Source organism: Lasioglossum baleicum, chromosome 3 (assembly GCF_051020765.1).
Source record: "Lasioglossum baleicum chromosome 3, iyLasBale1, whole genome shotgun sequence".
Lineage (NCBI taxonomy): Eukaryota > Metazoa > Arthropoda > Insecta > Hymenoptera > Halictidae > Lasioglossum > Lasioglossum baleicum.
The window spans coordinates 17,752,989-17,771,035 of NC_134931.1; the positions used below are offsets into that span (position 1 = coordinate 17,752,989).

Consider the following 18,047-nt stretch of genomic DNA (forward strand, 5'->3'; position numbering starts at 1 on the left):
TCGTGTCGATTTAATGACGCGTTATTTACCTGCTAATTAGGAATGTAACAAGGAACATTTGGAAATCTTTAAGATTCAAAATGAATCGACCAGACGGATATGCGACGTGGTATCAATAGACGCTCGGCGAAAAATGTATAAACAAGTGTTCAATATGAGTAACTGTCAATGTTTCTTCCCTTTTTCCCGGCAGACGATTCGGGACGTCGAAAGATTCGATAACGAGGACAACTTATCCGTTAAAATCTGACACTGCGAAGCAGATTCTTCAAACACGTTTCTCGAGCGAAGAGAATTTCAAGTTGCTCGAGTGGAAAACAATTGTATGACGTAGGAAAACCGACGTTCGTCAAACGTATAACGTTTAGCAACAATTAAGAATACGTGGGAATTTTAAATGTTCTATTTTTGCTTCGTTTAGCAAAGATACAGTGATAAGTATAGCATACATTATATGACAACATATAATACACACACACACACATTATATTATATGTTGCTTGTATATTATACAGTGATAAAAGAACAAAATAGGTTAGTAGCATTTTTCGCGTAGACCTCAACCGTTGCAAGGATGCTTTTCACGATTTTATAGCAACCGTGGTTACACGGTAAAAATGGCATTTTGCCATTATGCCATTTTAAAACAGTAACAACTTTAGAAGAATTAAAAAATTTTTTCCGCTTTATTTCCAGAACATTTTTATATTTTGCATAAAGGTTCGCTGTATTCTAATCAATTGTTTTTATATATTTTTGAATCCACCTTTTCAGGTCACCATTAATCTTATTCTAGAATCAGATTAGAAAATTTAGAAGAAACATTAACTCTGAGTGAATATGGACCCAAGCTCCATCATCAGACGGTTAACTAACGACGATGTAGATTTGTAGTGATTTCAACTTAAAATCGCTTTACAGATTTTTCCAAAAATATATTTGTTTACTAAGCCGTTATCGTTAAGACCACTGAAAGATATTTTTGCAAAGAATATTAATCGCATCAAATATTTTGATGCGGACCATCCTTACAACTGTATAACTGATGATTATTCACTGCTTTATTTATCAACTTTTCGTAAAACATTTTCGGAGAAATTTCTTGTAAACATGTCTGTTGTTCCTAATGTAACAGCTGGTTCATTTAATTTAATCCCCACAAATTGAGTGATCAGATAATACTTTTTAATATTCTGGGTCAAGATAGACCCAGGCTCTGCCGTAGCAGTCCGGTCAAGATGTCTACATGGAAATATACGTTTCTGTTAATAAATTAATTTTGATCTACTGTTTTCAATGAAGATATAATCCAGTGTGTATTAGAATAATCTTAGTTCTATTACATAAATGTTATTTATGAATATTTTCTATAATAGACACAAAGCATTATTATTGCAGTGCATGCAAAGTAGTTATCACCGAAGTGTAAAATACTTTGTGTCTTGGACTTCGGCTCTCAATTCAATATTTATTCTTGCTAGTGTTTCAGTCTATTTTACGCTTGTTTAAAATAAAAAGAACATGTTTCACGGCTACTATCTTGTAAATGCCTGTATCTTGTAAATGCAAGACCACAAATTACTTTTAGTACATGGACAGTTAAACAAATAGTCTCGTATGGTAATTTTTTTGTAATTCAAGCTCGAATCGAATTCCCGATAGACATTTATGGAATTGTGCACTGCGTATACAGGTTATCTAACTGGACACTTCTAGATCATATTTTTAACCATCGATCGGCCGAGTTTTTTTTTAATTATATGTATAATTGACTGTTTTTACAGCTTTTAATTGTTAACTGTGTATAACATATTTTTTAAGGGTACTTCTTGCAAAAACGCCGCACTCTTTGTGTTATTCCCAATGCAAAAGCTTTATTATTACTTTCAAAAAATTGAGTGCATGACTGACTACATATTTAGATACTCTTGGTCAGATTTAGATACTCTTCGGAGGATTAATATCAATATTCGATAATCGACACTGTCAAATATGTTACGATAAAAATCGCTAATAATACATACACGTAACAAACACACGTTTGTTATTTCGTGTGGAGAACTTCGACAATCAGTTTGTAAGGTAAAAGATGCGTAAGGTCTGCCTCGTCTTTCCAATCTTCAGCGAGTTCACCAAAAGAGAATTCGAAGTCCACGATCAAGATCTCAAGTTTCAAATCAAATTGAAAATATTCGTCTGTGCGAAACAGTAAAAGCAGAAAGAATCCCCCAACGAAATACGGTCCTAAGCCGGTGCCTGGCGTTTCAGCGTGCGAAGGGTAGTCAAAACAAGAGAAGAGTAGAAGAAGCTCACCGCACATTGCGTCCAACTCGTTGATCGTCGTGCTGGCGTTAAATCTTCCGACAGTTCATGGATAGGGCCCGTAACTCCACCGTAAGTCTGCGGACACTTAGATCAGCGATTCGGTGGGTAGCGCGCACAAAAATCTTAGCACAATCAATCAATTACACAGAGACAGGGAGCCGGCGTCGCGCGACGGTCGGGTCGGTGTTCTCCGTTCACTGGACAGGTAGTTCTCGGAGATATACAGTATATAGATATATACATATATATATATATCTGTTCGCGAGTTCTTCTTTCCACGTGGTTCGCCAAGGTCGCGGGTAGCCTGGGTCCAGGCGCACGTGTCGAAAACCCGTTCGGTTCGTTGCTCCGGATCGATAAAGATCCTCGGATCGCCAAGGTGTATATCTTGGTACTGTGACCCGCGACACTTGTTCCGGAAAGAGGGTCGCAAACGGGGATTGCGGCGGGTAGCGGATTCGGGTTGATCCGAGAGGGATTCGATAAAATGACGAGGGGATGGTGGGGGTGGTGAGGATCGTAAGAAAGGAGGATGTAATAGCAGCAACACAGCAGCAGGTAAGGTTGACAGCTGTCCGGTGTGTTCGATTCGCAGGAAGAGATACTCTCTCGGAGTGTCCTGTCGAAGAGCAGGACCCTGACTGACCTCGGTCTGGCCGAGGAGGGTACACGCACGGTCTCGCGTGGAGCGCGCGTCGTGGTCTGTCGGCAGCTCGGCCGTTTACGTGCCCGGCCGTTTCTCTCTTCTCACCTGCGGCACCTCACTCTCTAGCACGTCTCCGCTACCTGGAGGCCACGCCTACCGCGCTCACACGCGACTAACTTTAGCCCACGTGAACCGTCGAGGTGGTGGGGCACCCGCTTCATCCCTGCCTTCCCTGGATCGTGCCAGGAAACACTCTCTTTCCTATTCTTCCTCTTCTTCTTCTTCTTCTTTATCTTCTTCTTTTTCTTTCGGTTATGCTTTCCCCTCGCCGTCCTTCCGCAAATACACGTAGCGGGCTTTGTATCCCACCGGTCCTACAGCTAATCGACTGATTACCAATCGATGGAATGAGGTACTGTTGAGGTAGACGGTTAGGAAGCATTTCAAGACCCTGGCCTGGGTTAGGTTATGGACTCGTCATGAAATGTTGACAGCTACCGTTAAGGTGGACAATTATCTTAGGCGACGTCTAGATAACGGAGTTCAAGGTGCGAATATGTATTAGGTTGCCGCAAAAGTTTCTTTCGGAATGTGTTCCTTTAATATTGCTAAATAGATATTTGGTTGTCCCAAATCCCAAACACAATGCAAATTCGTGTTGGGAAGTACTAAAACGTTAACGTAAAGATTATCGCATTATTTAGCAACATTGAAGGAACATTTTTCGGACAACTTAATACATTAGCAAGTTGTGACTCGCTTCTGCAAGTTGCTCTTGCAAGACAATGGCACAAGTTACTTGCTAGTGTATTCGCAGCTTTGTGGACTGATTATAAACTGATGCGATGAGGTACTGTTCAGGTACGAGATTAACTTAAGGAGCATCCAACTTCAGAAAGCATTTCAAGACCTTGGTCTGAGTTAGGCTATGAACTGATCATCTGTTGGGGTGAGGTAGGGGCAGACGGTAAACTTGGGGGGCATCAAACTTCAGGAATTTGAAGTCCTTGATCCGAGTTAGGTTGTGGACTGATTATGAACCGTTGGCGTAAGGTACTGTCAAGGTAGATGATCATCTTTGGGGACACCTACATCGCGAATCTTATGATTTGTTGGGATGAGGTACTGTTCAGATAGACGATTAACTTGGGGAGCATTCAACTTCAGAAAGCATTTGAAGTTGGTCTAGATCTTCTTCTTTCTGAACTGATTAGAAACAGGTTATGAACTGTTGGGACGAGTGGACGATTAGCTTTAAAGTTTAAACACCTCGTTGTAGAAAGTCTACAACATACGCACAACGTACAAAAAATTCGAATTAGTCAACATATCGTGGTGACATCAGTATCACTGCGCAACATCGACCGTACAGGAAGAATCGATCATTATCCCAAAGGTTTAGATCTAGCTCGAGACCAAAGCGACCTAATCAAAGAGATAAACAGCCGTTTGAATTGCAATGAATCTGAAAAGGTGGTAAAAGGAGAAGCGACCAAGCGGAAAATGGCGCGCGATAGGATCACGATAGAGAGAGGAGACTAGTCGGTGTGCGATATGATTATGTGGATAATGATAAGTTGGTTGACGGATCGAGAGAGACAGGGGGGGGGAGGGAGAGAGGGAGAGAGAAGGACGACTCAGTGAGACCAATAGGCAGCCGGGATGGTAAAGCGAGAGAGGTGCGCGCGCATACTAGCGTCGCGAGTAGATTTGATTCGGCGGGAGTCCCGCGAGGAAGGAGAGCCGCCAGTGCGTCTGCGCTAACTCGACACGTTCTATTGGACCGCCTTCCTAGAATCGGATCCACCTTCGATGATCCCGTGAATCGTCCTAGTCGGATCTAGATTAGGTGGGCACCAATCGGTGACCTTGAAGCCTCCCAGCGACACCGCGTCGTAAATACATGTGTATTGAATGGGAGCCGTGCCGAACTGTTGCGACTCTACAACCGACTTTGTCCCGATGTAGGTCAGGACCATTGGCGTACGCGATCCTCCGCGTTTTCGCGTTGCGCGCCGAACAAACGCGGCGAACCCTTCCGCTAGGATGCAACGTAAGGGAGGCCGGGGCTGGTAAACAGCATCTGAGTTGCAACATAATAATTAGACTGCGAATCGTGATGCGAAATTAATTGTCTGAATCGATTGCGAGAAATAGAAACGGAATCGAACGTTATTGCTTCCCTTAATGATTTTAATAGAGGAGGCATCTTCAATTTCTAATATTTTCCAACAATTTTGAATTTCTTCTACTCAATTTTGCTGTAAATGCATAAACATTAGTAGTCTAGTTATAAATATTAGTAGAACATATTGGGAGCACAAATAAGTCTCCGCCAAATAAGTTGTCCATCGCTGACCACTACTTTTTCCCATCTTTCTGGCAGCATCCGGATACCGCGTCGGAAGAACGCTTCATCTTTTCACGCTATCCATGAATCGACCCAATTTTTAACCGACTTCGAAAAGGGAGGAGGTTACTCAATTCGATCTGTATGTGCCTTTTTTCGCTTTTTTTTCTATGTATGTTCACCGATTACGTCGAGATGGATGGACCAATCGGAACGAAACCTTTTGCATCTTGTAAAGTATGTTCCCGGGATGGTCCCGTGCAAAAAAGATTTTACATTTCTTTATTAATTATGATTTTATTTGCGAAAATGTAGGGTGGTGATACCGTAGTGAACTCCGCTGAATGTTAGACATTAGGAACAGTAACGACGCGACGTCGCGTGTGAAATAAAAAAAACTTTTTAAAAAAAAAATTAAACCGACTTCGAAAAAACGCACTAAAAAGTATAAAATAATTTCCATTTAATATATGTGAATCCACACGAACTTAAATACAATACAATCTTTTCGGAGGCGGCGCAAATATATTATTATTTAAATATAAATATATTAGTATTTAGAACAATTTAAGGGTTTTCGTAATTTCCAGTGTCAAAAAGAGGGTAGGTGTAGTTTAAAATATTGAAAACATTAGACGAATTCGAAAATACTTTTATATTACTTTCAACCTATTGAACACATTAAGAAAGAAAATAAATGTCTAGATCACTCCGGTTTGTTGCGATTCGTGTAGAAAATCTTCATTTTGCATAAAAATCCGCTGTCTATTTATAAAAATGACAAGATTAATTTTATTTAGACTTTGTGCGGCTCCTATTGTATTACGTATTCTACCAAATATATCTATGCAATAATTTCTTATGAAATCATTTTTATTATTTCAATAGTTACAAAATAAAAAATCTGAAACCGGTCATTTTGTCCGGTGGTGGTAGGTTTAGTGTTAACAGTAGAGCTGGGAAAAATAGCATTCTAAATAGTAAATAGTAAATAATCCTATTTATTTTTTAAAGTATGTGTACAACTTTGAAAATAAAACATTTTATTTGCTGCAGTATAATTTTTGAAAATAAAATTATTTATTTGACGCAGTAATTTGTGGAAATAAAATAATTTATTTGAGGCAGTAATTTTTTTGAAAATAGTATTTTATTTGAAGAATATTGAAAATATTTATATTTTGTCTATATTTTCAATTTCAATTTTATATATTATTGCTGAAAATAATGGTTCGAATTCAATACATTTATGAGTGTAAATCGTCTCTTAACGATAATATAACAATGCAAAAAGTAAAATATTTTGTTTCGTGTTTCTGGTTGTTAGGATAGAAATATTTTATTTTGAGGTTCACAGATTGTTAAAATAGAAATATTTTATTTTCGAAATTGTATATCTTATTTAAAATAGTATATTTTCTTTAAGCAAAATAAAATCTAAAATATTAAATAGTATTTGAAATATTTGTTTCGCCAAATAATGCCCACCTCTGGTTAATAGTTAATATTTGTGTATATTTGTTTTTTGAAGGTGTTAATGTGCAACAAACGCGCGTATCTTTTAGTCAGGCCTCTAAAATTACGAGGTCGATGTCGATACATGGCGAAGTTGCTCGGTTAGGTGTCGCAAAACATATTTTTACACGAGAACGCCACCTTTCTTCGTTGATTTATCACTGGCTGATCTGATAAATGGGAATGATGCGTAATAGTTTCAGGAAAATGGAAATATACTTGTAAATTGTAACCGATGAATATTTATTTCCGTGTGACGAGTGTCTCGACGACGGGACGTTCGCGGGCAAAAGCTAGACACGACAATGCACACATAAACCCCGGCATAAATTGCGGCACCAACGCCGGTAAATCGATCATTTATTATTGACGCCATGGTCCGCTTTAAATATCTCAATGTATTGCGACAGAATTTATTGGCTGCAGGCGAGCGTTTGTACATCGAAAGTTAATGAGTATAATCCGGCAGCACAATGCGAAACGTATGGTAGGAATCGTTACATAAGTGGCGGTAACTACAATATCTACAGCATGTGCCACATGAATTATGCACAGTACTCTTCTGCTTACAGGTCTAAATCCGTAAATCGAGTTTTGACACTTTAGGGGGGGGGGGGGTTGAATAATTCTAAAAATCAATCACTCACAGGTGACTTTTATAATGAATTGTTTATTATTTAACGAATAACGGATTCATTCGTTTATCCCTAACGAACATTCTCTATTAATTCAGAAAGCGACCAACTCCTTTTTCAGAATCTCAATTATCTTTTATAGAATTATCTCTCCTAGAATCTGTTTGCAAAACAAAATTAAAGTCAACAATAAGAAACAGCAATGGAATAAAATTATATTTTCTCTGTTAACAATTCGAATAAGTTGTTTAGGTATGTGCAGTTTAAAGATAGTCAAATTAATTTCATTATACTTTGTTATCTGAAGCCATAATACACACAGCATAATATTTAGAGACTCCTTGACTCTTTTTTTCTGCTAAATTATTTCAGTATTTCATAGCGTAGATACATTTCGTAGAACATTTTAACAATGGAGGCCAGCAATGAACCAAATGCTGCTTACTAATCTGTTTTAAACTCCTCGAACACCTTCATTGTTTCGAATTGGACCTTGTTAGTCGAAAACGCACAAAATCCGCAGTCTAACTAGACAAGGTTATACAAGTAAACGAGACAATAGAAATTAGTCCAGGAGGGGCATGAATAAATCGACTCAACTGAAAGTTATGTGCATAATTCGGAGGATATTTGTCTACGGCTGAAAGGCTGCTAAACACCCATTTGAATTTGCCCCGCTTCCTATTCATCTGCGATCATAATGTGTATATGTGTTCCATTGATCTCGCATTAAAATAGACTGTCCTCCTTCTGCATACATACATATATTCATGTTATACCTGTCCCGCCATAGAAGTCCAGAGCTTCTGCCGCAAGTATACAGACTTCGGGATAATTATATCTACCTGTGGACAAGGGGTGCGCGGTCCGTTCTCGGCAGGAAGAACAGTGGCGGTCTCCAGGACTCCGAATACCCAGATACATATTATTGGGTTACATCAGATTGATTGTAGCGTTGCGGACAGCTATTACGTACCGCTCGGCTCCCTGCCCCTGTCTGACACGCAGAAACAGATTACTTTTCTCGGGGCAGCTTGCGAAACAGGTCCATTCATTCTGTGAGATCGGTAGGTGCGCATCCGAAACATCCTGTACGCGAAGAATCAGTTCGCTGTGAGAATAAAGCGAGCAAACGGAAAGGAAAAACGCTTTCGCAATAAAACCGCAGAAAACGAAACGAAACGGGGAAAAAGAAAGAGAAGAGAGAAAAATGGGTTATTACCGGAACCGGGGTGGTGCTTTTGTAGTAAGCAAATGCGTATATCGAGGAATGTATTGAAAGCAGGTCCCGATGTCCTTAACCCACTCGTGGTCTCGCGTCTCGCGATAACGAGCTACCTGGTTACTTCGGATAAGTGAAACTTGCATAATTGGCTGCCGTAGCAGGGACGAGGAAAGAACTCGACCAGCAGGTAACTGCACCTGCGATGGTTCCAAGGTGCGTGCCTGCGTGCGTGCGTGCGCCTGGCCGACCGGCCGGGCCCAGCCGCGCCGGCTTCTTCAACAAGTGTGCTTCGAATGAGACGATCGTATCCGGAGGATCATCGGACCGGCGCGCGGCGTCGAACCTTCTTCGACGTTTCAACGTTCCAACGTCCGCGTGGACGTACCAACCGAACGGGAAAACGGCCGATTGTCCGCCACACAAACGTAGAAAAACGTAGAGGCCCGCGAGAGCTCGAAAATTTCGGGCCAGGATTTTCGAGGGGTTTTTATTCGATCTAAACGCCTGTACGAGGTGTGCTGGAAAAATAACGGGAATTAATAACCATATAGATTGTCCCTCTCTCCTTATGCAAATCAATTTTTATGCACCTGAACGTGCTTTGAGATCTCGAGCAGGTTTTCAAACACTTAAATGCAAATCCACATATGGATTGAAAAATCCTATAAATCGAATTATTGCGAACTCCAACACTCTATAATAATAGTATAGATTATTTTAATGGGTCGTTTCACACTTTCAAAAAAAAAAATTACGCATGATTAACTTATAATATCGGTACCTCTATGTATACCAACAGTTTTTCTTTTTTATGCATGTCCTTTCTTAGTAATTTATGTTAAGTCTTTGTTATATTGTACACATTTGTGTAAATGGACCTCGGTCCGTTCATAATAAATAATAATAATAATAATAATAATAATTTTGTAATTTCGCCGGTTGTATTACTCCGATTTACGCCATTTTTTTTTGTTGCGTTGGTACACATGTTTGGAAGGTGTCTGTACATTGGTTTTCGTATTCAATCTTTAGTCTATTGTCAGCTTTCGATTTCTTACTTGTTGAAAAAATGGATCCGATCGATGCACCTGCTCACACTTCATTGCTTCTTCGTGTGATCTTTTGGCCAAAATCAACACTGCAATGATGCCTCCATATTCACCAGACATGACCCCGTGTAATCTTTTTCTGTTCTCAAAAAATAAAGAAAACCTTAAGGATGTTCTGGAGGTACAATGGGAGACAAAAGTACAAGAAATTCGAAATCCATCAATATATTGGCAATATACTGGATAACTTCCAATATATTGGAAGAAGCGCTGACATAAGTGTGTAGCATCTAATGGAGACTAGTTTCAAGGGGATAACATTCATGTAGACGAATGAATAACATTTTTTCCGAAAAATTAAAATTCTTATTATTTTACCACGCTTATATTAGCTTGCCGTGTCGATGTTGTCGTTGTTGTATGCGTCAAATCTTGTAATCGAATTTTACACCACTTCCCGATGAGCTAGGGACTTGAAACTTTAAACACAGCTCAGAACTGGATGACAATGCAATATTAAAAAACAAATTTAAAAAAAACTGTGCGTCTAGGAGTAATAAAATTTTAATATTAACCGTCACACACCTCGCCGCGCGACGCTCGGAGTACGTCATCGCGTTCAGCGATCCCCACTCCGCGCGCCAGCGCTCCCTACTCCACTACGCGTTCCCACTCCGACTCATCCCCACTCCACTGACCCACTTCGCACCGAAGGAGCTCATTGTCAATGTGGAGTTCCGTTTATGCAGTTCCATTTCCTACAATTTCGGACTTCATAAGGAGACGTCGTCTCTCGGACTCCACATATCTTACTATTTCATACCAGTATTATTATATCCGGTGTTCCATTTAAAAAAGACTAAAAAGTAGAAAATAAAAACATATATAAAAAAAACTTTTTACAACCACGCTTATATTAAAATGCACTGAAAAGGAGAAAATAATTTTTTTCCTGGTTCTCCACAAAAATTTAATATAAATTTAAATAAAATCATGACATTAGGGACTATAAAAATAAAAGCGTGGAGCGCTAAACTATACTGACGTGATATCTTTGTGTGCCCTCCACGCTTTTATTTTTATAGTGACTAATGTCATGATTTTATTTAAATTTATATCAAATTTTTGGGGAGTACCAGGAAAAAAATTATTTTCTCCTTTTCAGTGCATTTTAATATAAGCGTGGTTGTAAAAAGTTTTTTTTATATATTGTTTTTTGTAACACACCTGGTATACCTTTTACTCTCGAGAATCCGACCCGGTCCGACACAAACAATTCCGACCCGACTGAAGCATCGAGCACCCGAAATTTTCGGGCTCTCGCACACTTGGAAAAAGTGAAAACCGGCGCCGCGCGTCGTTTCCTGAGTGTCCAAGGATTTTCGTCCCTCAAAGAAACATGTATATCGGCCGAGCTGTTTCTTCAGACATGCGTCTTGACAGTTTTGGCACGTTGCGTGTCCGCACGCCGGACCCGTATGAATGGACGTCTCTCATGATCCGACCGCAAACTTTCCTGACATTTGGAAAGGATGTATGAAATCAGTCCCTCCTCGAGCGTCTCGGAATCGAGCGGAAAGAGCGCATCGAGAGCCTTCAAAGGTGTTTGTCTGGCTACCGAGAACGTACACCTCACTTGCTACTTGCTACACGACGCGCTCTACCTGCGCCAAGCCGATATCCCGCGCGGGCCAGGTGTAACGCGATCAATTTTCTCTTAATTAGCACGCATGATTGCTTCCCATTGTGTCCACGTATTGTATTATAGCTATCCTTCGATTCTGCGTCGAAGCAATACACCGTGAATCCAGGAAGTTTTAAAGTTGTAAAGAACAATATTCAATCTTCAAATCTATGATAGAAAAACATATAAAAGACTTTTTAAAACCACACTTCTTTTAATATAAATTTAAATAAAATCATGACATTAGTGACTATAAAAATAAAAGCGTGGAGCGCTAAACTATTATACCGCTCCACACTTTAATTTATAGTCACTAATGTCACGATTTTATATAAATTTATATTAAATTTTTCCATCTGTTCCGACACTAATTTTATAACGGAAGAAATTTTGAACTAATTGCTTAAAATTTTGAGGAAAAATATTATTAATCATTTAACAGGATTCGGTATTTTATGGAGAACTAGAGAAAAAATTATTTTCTCCTTTTTAGTGCATTTTAATGTAAGCGTGGTCTTTAAAAAGTTTTCTTTATATATTTCATTTTCTACTTTTATTGTCATCGGAAGCAAGTGTGTATACAAAATTCCAGCAAGATTGGACCATAGGAAGAGGTTTAAAATTCGATTACAAGATTTGACGCATACAACAACACGGCAAGTTAATATAAACGTGGCAATAAAATCAGGAGAAAAATGTTTTCATGCTTTCACGGACGATTCAAATTGGAGTATTTTCGACGGAAAACGTGTCGCCAGTTTTTGACCTGCATAAGTATCCTCGGAAAAATGCGTATCGATATAATCTTTGTACTGCTCCGACTGAACAGAGTTGGGCAAAAATTTTTATTTAACACTAAACCTACTTGCAGCTGACAAAAAGGACAAGGCTCTATTTAGTTCGATTTTGTGCAATTTTTGTGACAATGTGTGCTTGGATAATGAAACTCATCGGCTCAATTTCCATGTAAGCAACTTCATCATTTCAATAATTGTAAGATGAATAATATAAAACCGGTCATTTGACCGGTAGCGGTAGGTTTAGTGTTAAATATTTTTGCCCAACTCTGTGACTGAATAATACATATAGTAATTCGTAGCCGAAGGTGCTGACGTAGACGACGCGGAATATTCGTGGAAGCTAATTTGGTAACGGTAAACGGATCTTTTTACAATGCATGGTACACGCAGAATTGGCTCGGGCCAAAGCTTTTAATCTGTCGCCGAGATACACAGCGATCGTTACCAAACGGTGCTTAAAATGCAGGTGCAAAGAAGAATACCTAATAGCGAGTGCAGCTTGAGGGGTGAGGTTCAGGAGTAAAAGGAATAATTAACGAGTACGAACAATTATCACGGAACAGCTTGCGCTCGTGACGTCAACTCTGCCCGGGCAACTTTTGCCAATGCTTTAATTTGATTACAAATCAATTTCATTTTTTTGCCTTTCTCTCTCGCAAATATGTGTCGTAGATATACGTATACGTTGCGTTACTTACTCTTCGGATGGCGGGAGTTGGGTCCATTTCGACCCACAGTTAGAGACATATTCGATTTGAAATAATCTTTCAGCAACAGGTTTAAATTGTTATCTATTTATTTATTTTTTCGTTAAGATGCTTATGTACAGACGATCTAAATTACAAAACTCCCATTCTAAAGAAATTGTCAACCTTTGAACTATGATAATTTCATTTAAAAAATGGCATTGTATATGCAACATTTGAAAAAAAATGGGAAGCAATATTACACTATTGGGCCATTCAGCCATTCTCCGAATTATTTTTCAATTTTGTTGGCAACAACAAGTCCGAACTATATTTGAAGTGTTTTATTTGAAATTTACTTGAAAGGACAGCTCCTCGACTGCTACTTATTTTAAACAATTTTCTTCACTAATTATGTTAAATATATAGATCTGAAACTTTATTGTAATTTATATTTGCGAAACTTATCTTTGTTTTTAACTGAAAATTAGACAATTGAAGGCCCGTTTTATTTACATTTTTCTCTATCTGATGTCGAGTCACACTCGGCAAAAGAATGCAAATGGTTAAGCGACTTCACTCTGTTTAACAAACTTGGTTTATGAGAAAGACGACTGTAGTCGGATCGTGCGCTTAAAAGATACACATTCACGGAAATGTGTTTAATCCGATGCTGCTTCAGTTCCAGCTGCAGCGAAGTGAACGGCAGGAAAAGTAGGTGTGCGAGAGGTAATTAATGGTCAACCGTAATTATTGGCGACCGAACGGACAGATCGGGGCTGACATTGGAATCGTGCGGCTCGCGATCTGCGACCGTTTCCTGTTGGTCACATAAGTACTCGGGAAGATATTTCGACTCACTTGTCCTTTCCATTTATTGTGTGCAACGTGGACTCGTCAGATTGGGGGAGGGAGCACAAATTGAAAGGAAAATAATTAATTTCAACAGGGTGGGTTAATTTCAACATGAGTGGAGGTGTTTAGGAGATTTGAAGGGCAGTTTTGGTTTTTTGAACAGAACTGTATATTTTTTATGCACCAATCGATGCGGGTCTTCATTAGGGTGGACCTTATTTTTCGACCATGAAATTTCGGGCACGTTCCATTTCATGAAAAAATGATATATCCAAAGTTTTAGATCAATCGGACGTCGGGAAGACGTGCCACATTAGGGTGGACCATAGCTATACCTGATGAAATTTTTTTTGCGATATTTTTTTCACGCCACCCAACCCCACCTAAAATTGTGTCATTGGGTAACAAGAAGAGTGAAGTAAATTATAATTTTTGGAAAATCTGTTTTGCATATCATTTCGTAAACCAATGCTTCTAATTGATTATAAAAAAATCAGGTCGTTTGGTACAATTATAAAAAAGTTATTCTGTTTTAAAGGGTGTACGAATGCTTTAGTCCCTCGCTGTATATGTATAATCAAGTATAGTATATTATATGAACGTTAAAATATTATTGCCGAATATGTTGACGCAAAGACAAAATAGAAAACGGAAAGACTGCTCACAAAATGATCGATAAAATATCACTACAGGTAGGAATATTTTAGGAATCGAGTTACCTGGTTGGGAGGTTGAGGAGGATCGAAATGACGAAGCACGCGGCCGAGAATCCTTTCAATTAGTCGAATTCGTCTAATTGGCCGTTTCCGGTGTAATTAGCTCGACATCGCAGGGCACATTTCTCCGGTAACGTGCTCGTTAGCGTGCATGTTCAGTTCGATTATTCGATGAAGCGAAGGTGAAAACGCATCGGAGTTAGATGGCGTAAATTTATCAAGAATGTGGTGGTCACGCACGGTCAAGAAGGCGCGCGGCGCGTGCATGAAGGATGCGCCAAGCGGAACGCGCACCCGATGCACCCGACGCGATGCGACGCAACGCGACGCGACGAGTCCAGCCTAGCGCACCCGACTTCCCTTTCCCTTTGCCCGGTTAGCAGATCGTCCATTGGCGTACCACCTGTCATTCCGTCCCACACGGAATTATCTACTGAATTCTGATGCAATCGCCAGATGCCGGGATTAGTGGTTCCACGGATTCCATCAATCCCGAACCTGTTATCTTCGGCGATAACGGCTTTACGCCGCGCCGGTGCAATGATTTTATCTACCGCATCGTCTCGAAACGCTGCACACGGGGCGGAGATTCTCGAAACATGTCAGTTCAATTATTATCAATTCTCGAGCTTGTATCTTTTTAAAACTGCACGAACGGACGTGTGTTCTGGAGGGGTCGATTTTTCTGGAGGAATTATTGTCACATCAGATAAAAATGTCATTACTAATAAAAGTATGTAGACAAAAAACAATGTATCTTGAAATTAACTTATTAACAGACTGCGGAGATTTTCATGCAAAATTGGAACTGTCTGTTTAAATTCCGAGGTACAGAAGTACGCAATAGAAAGAAAACAATACAATCACATTTTTAAATCCTTTAAATGCCTTTACTGTTTTGCATTTCGTCTACTCATCTTTGTCATAAATACATAAAATCTACTTACTATTAGTAGATTACGGATTTTTATGCAAAATAACAATTTTCTGAGTCAATTATGAGGAGAAGAGTTTAAATAAAAATATAATTGATCATTCTGTACTGATAATTCTTATTAGCCTTGTCAACATAATTTCTAAAATGTAATATGAAATGAAATAACATAAAATAATATCAGACAAAACAATATACGCAGTATATCCATATATAACCTAAAATAAAATAATAATAAATATGAAATTATTGTATAAACTAAAGTGGTGCGTTTAGTATTAATTTATCGTTAGAATTGATTGAAAAATGGACGGAGTAACGCGTCCGATGCCGCGCGGCGACGATTTTGAAAAGTGAAAGCTTAAACCCGAGGGAAAAATGAGCCGTTGAGAAGCACGCGGCGAAGAAAATGGCGCGAACTACGCCAATGATGGCCAGCACGTGACTACGGGGCACGCGCCGGCACGCGCCACATTTCTCACAGAAAACATGCTCCTTTCTTCCCCTCTCTCTCCCACTCGTTCCCCTCTTTATCTCTCTCTCTTCGAATCATCCCCACTGCCGGCTCTCCTTGTTCTTACTCCCTTCTGTACTACCCATTTCCAACACACGCACATCACCTATCTCGTTCCCTCTCGCTTCGAATATCCCCTTCTACCTCCTTCTTCCACCGTATCCGCAGCGTTTCTCTTCAACCGAAATCTGCAATTTCTCTTTTCCCCTCCTCTCTTCCCTCTGACCCGTGCTTGTTACTTCCTTATCGCTTTCATCTATGATCTTTATTACTTCTTTTGTAAGATTTGTTACTGATCACTCGCTGCTTTCCGCTGAATAATAATCGCACTGTGTACACTCCGGTGCAAAAACTTCTGCCTACACCCTTTACGTTGCACACAAAATCGAATTTATCTAGCGTGTACGGATATTCGATTAACCCTCGCAATTTCTTCAGTTAATGAAATAGTCGTCACGGAGACAAGAAGATTTGCTTTTGTCATTCAAAGTAGAATTTTATTTTATAATAGAACTAGGCGTTTATGAATAAGGGATGGCGATTATGTTAATAAAGAAACTACAACAATGAAGAAACAATAATAATAATAGAAATTCTTAACAAGCAAGGGATTAACATGTCCCTATTTCGAATAAGAGCAAGAGATAAAGGACAACTAACAATTACTCCTTGCAACGTAATTTTCAATGGAAATCAAACAATAAATTCACTATATAGTCTGTTACTATTTCCTTAGATGACTGCGAAAGTTGGTGAAAATGAAACACGAGCGGCTGTTTTCGAAAACAGCTTGTTGTATCAATCAATTATTTCTTACAACATAATCTTCAATGAAAATCAGAAAATAAGTTAACTAGATATTAACTAGATATAGCTGAATAGATTAACTAAATAACTTGACAATAAAACACAAGCGGTTGCTTCTTAAAACCATAGTTTTATCAATACATTATCTTATATAATACATTATATATACATTATAATACATTATCGTCACCACGCGCAGTTGTATGCTTCCGAATAATGCAAATTACGCCTCGTGAACGAAAAAATAGAACATTTGAGGGAGATAGCGCACTAGATCGATCTGTTATCTAGCGTTTTTGACTACTGAAAACCCCCGTGTTTGTATTATCGAGAAATGAGAAGGCGAATCCGACAGCCTTGCAATCCTGGAAAAAGGAGTCTACCCCCTTACGCGTTGTCGAAACCTGATTGATTTTTTAGATATGCATAAATCGTCGTGTAGTTGCGACAAGGTGTCGATGCGTGGACAGGAGAACAATGCGTCGATGATTTTCGCGAAAGTTGCGATCGGTTTGTTCGGTGCCGGTGTCTATCGAGAAAGAAGCATCCGAAAATCTTGGCCATTCGTAGCCCCGATGCGCTATGCATTATTCAAAAGGTTCCCGTGCTCGGCCCGTGTTTAGGTGTATGGTGGATGCACCGTATGCAGTGTGCGTGCGTGTAGCCAGTGCGTTGCCGTTGACGTCATTGCACCGAAAAGATACGGGACACGGGGCACGCGTCCCTCTGCACACCGGAGGGACACCGGATCGGCAGCTGCACCGATCCTCGTGCAACCACATGCTACACCCGCACACATACTGTCAATGTGAATCCCCGGTGGCTTCGCGGACATTGCCACCGCGCCGATTAAATGACGCCTTCCACCACGCTCGAACCGATCCGTTTTGCCGCCACTTTTACCAAAATCTCACGGCTGCAATATTTATTGTTAAGCAGACAGTCTGACCGCCTCCCCGCGTGAAGTTTTACGAATTTTTTTCGGAGGAGCTGTCGAACCTTTTGCGTTCAGATTTCGTACATATATTCATCACTGTTTCAATTACACGTGTGACTTTTTGCGAGTAAACATAAACAAAATTATATAAGTTATATATTTTCTTTTTGTTACAGCTTTTGAAAATGTTCAAAATCTGCTGGGATACAAGGTACGACTGAATTTCGTATGATTTTTACTTATTTTGGACCCACAAATGTTATCACCAATGAAAATAGAACTTTATTTGGTGCCACTTTCTTAAAATTTGTCTAGAAAAATTGAAAATTGCATAAACATCCGCAATCTGGTAATATAGACGTGATTATG

General features: G+C 39.4%; 1 protein-coding gene across 1 annotated transcript in view; it reads right to left on the reverse strand.

Annotated features, from left to right (window-relative positions):
• Positions 1-3,061, reverse strand: part of LOC143221895 (uncharacterized) — a 46,375-nt gene extending 43,314 nt beyond the window's left edge. The window contains exon 1 of the mRNA XM_076447540.1: positions 2,314-3,061. Within this exon, the coding sequence (XP_076303655.1) occupies positions 2,314-2,320 (7 nt within the window). The 5' untranslated portion in view covers positions 2,321-3,061. The remainder of the gene's footprint in view (positions 1-2,313) is intronic.
• Positions 3,062-18,047: the final 14,986 nt, after the last annotated feature.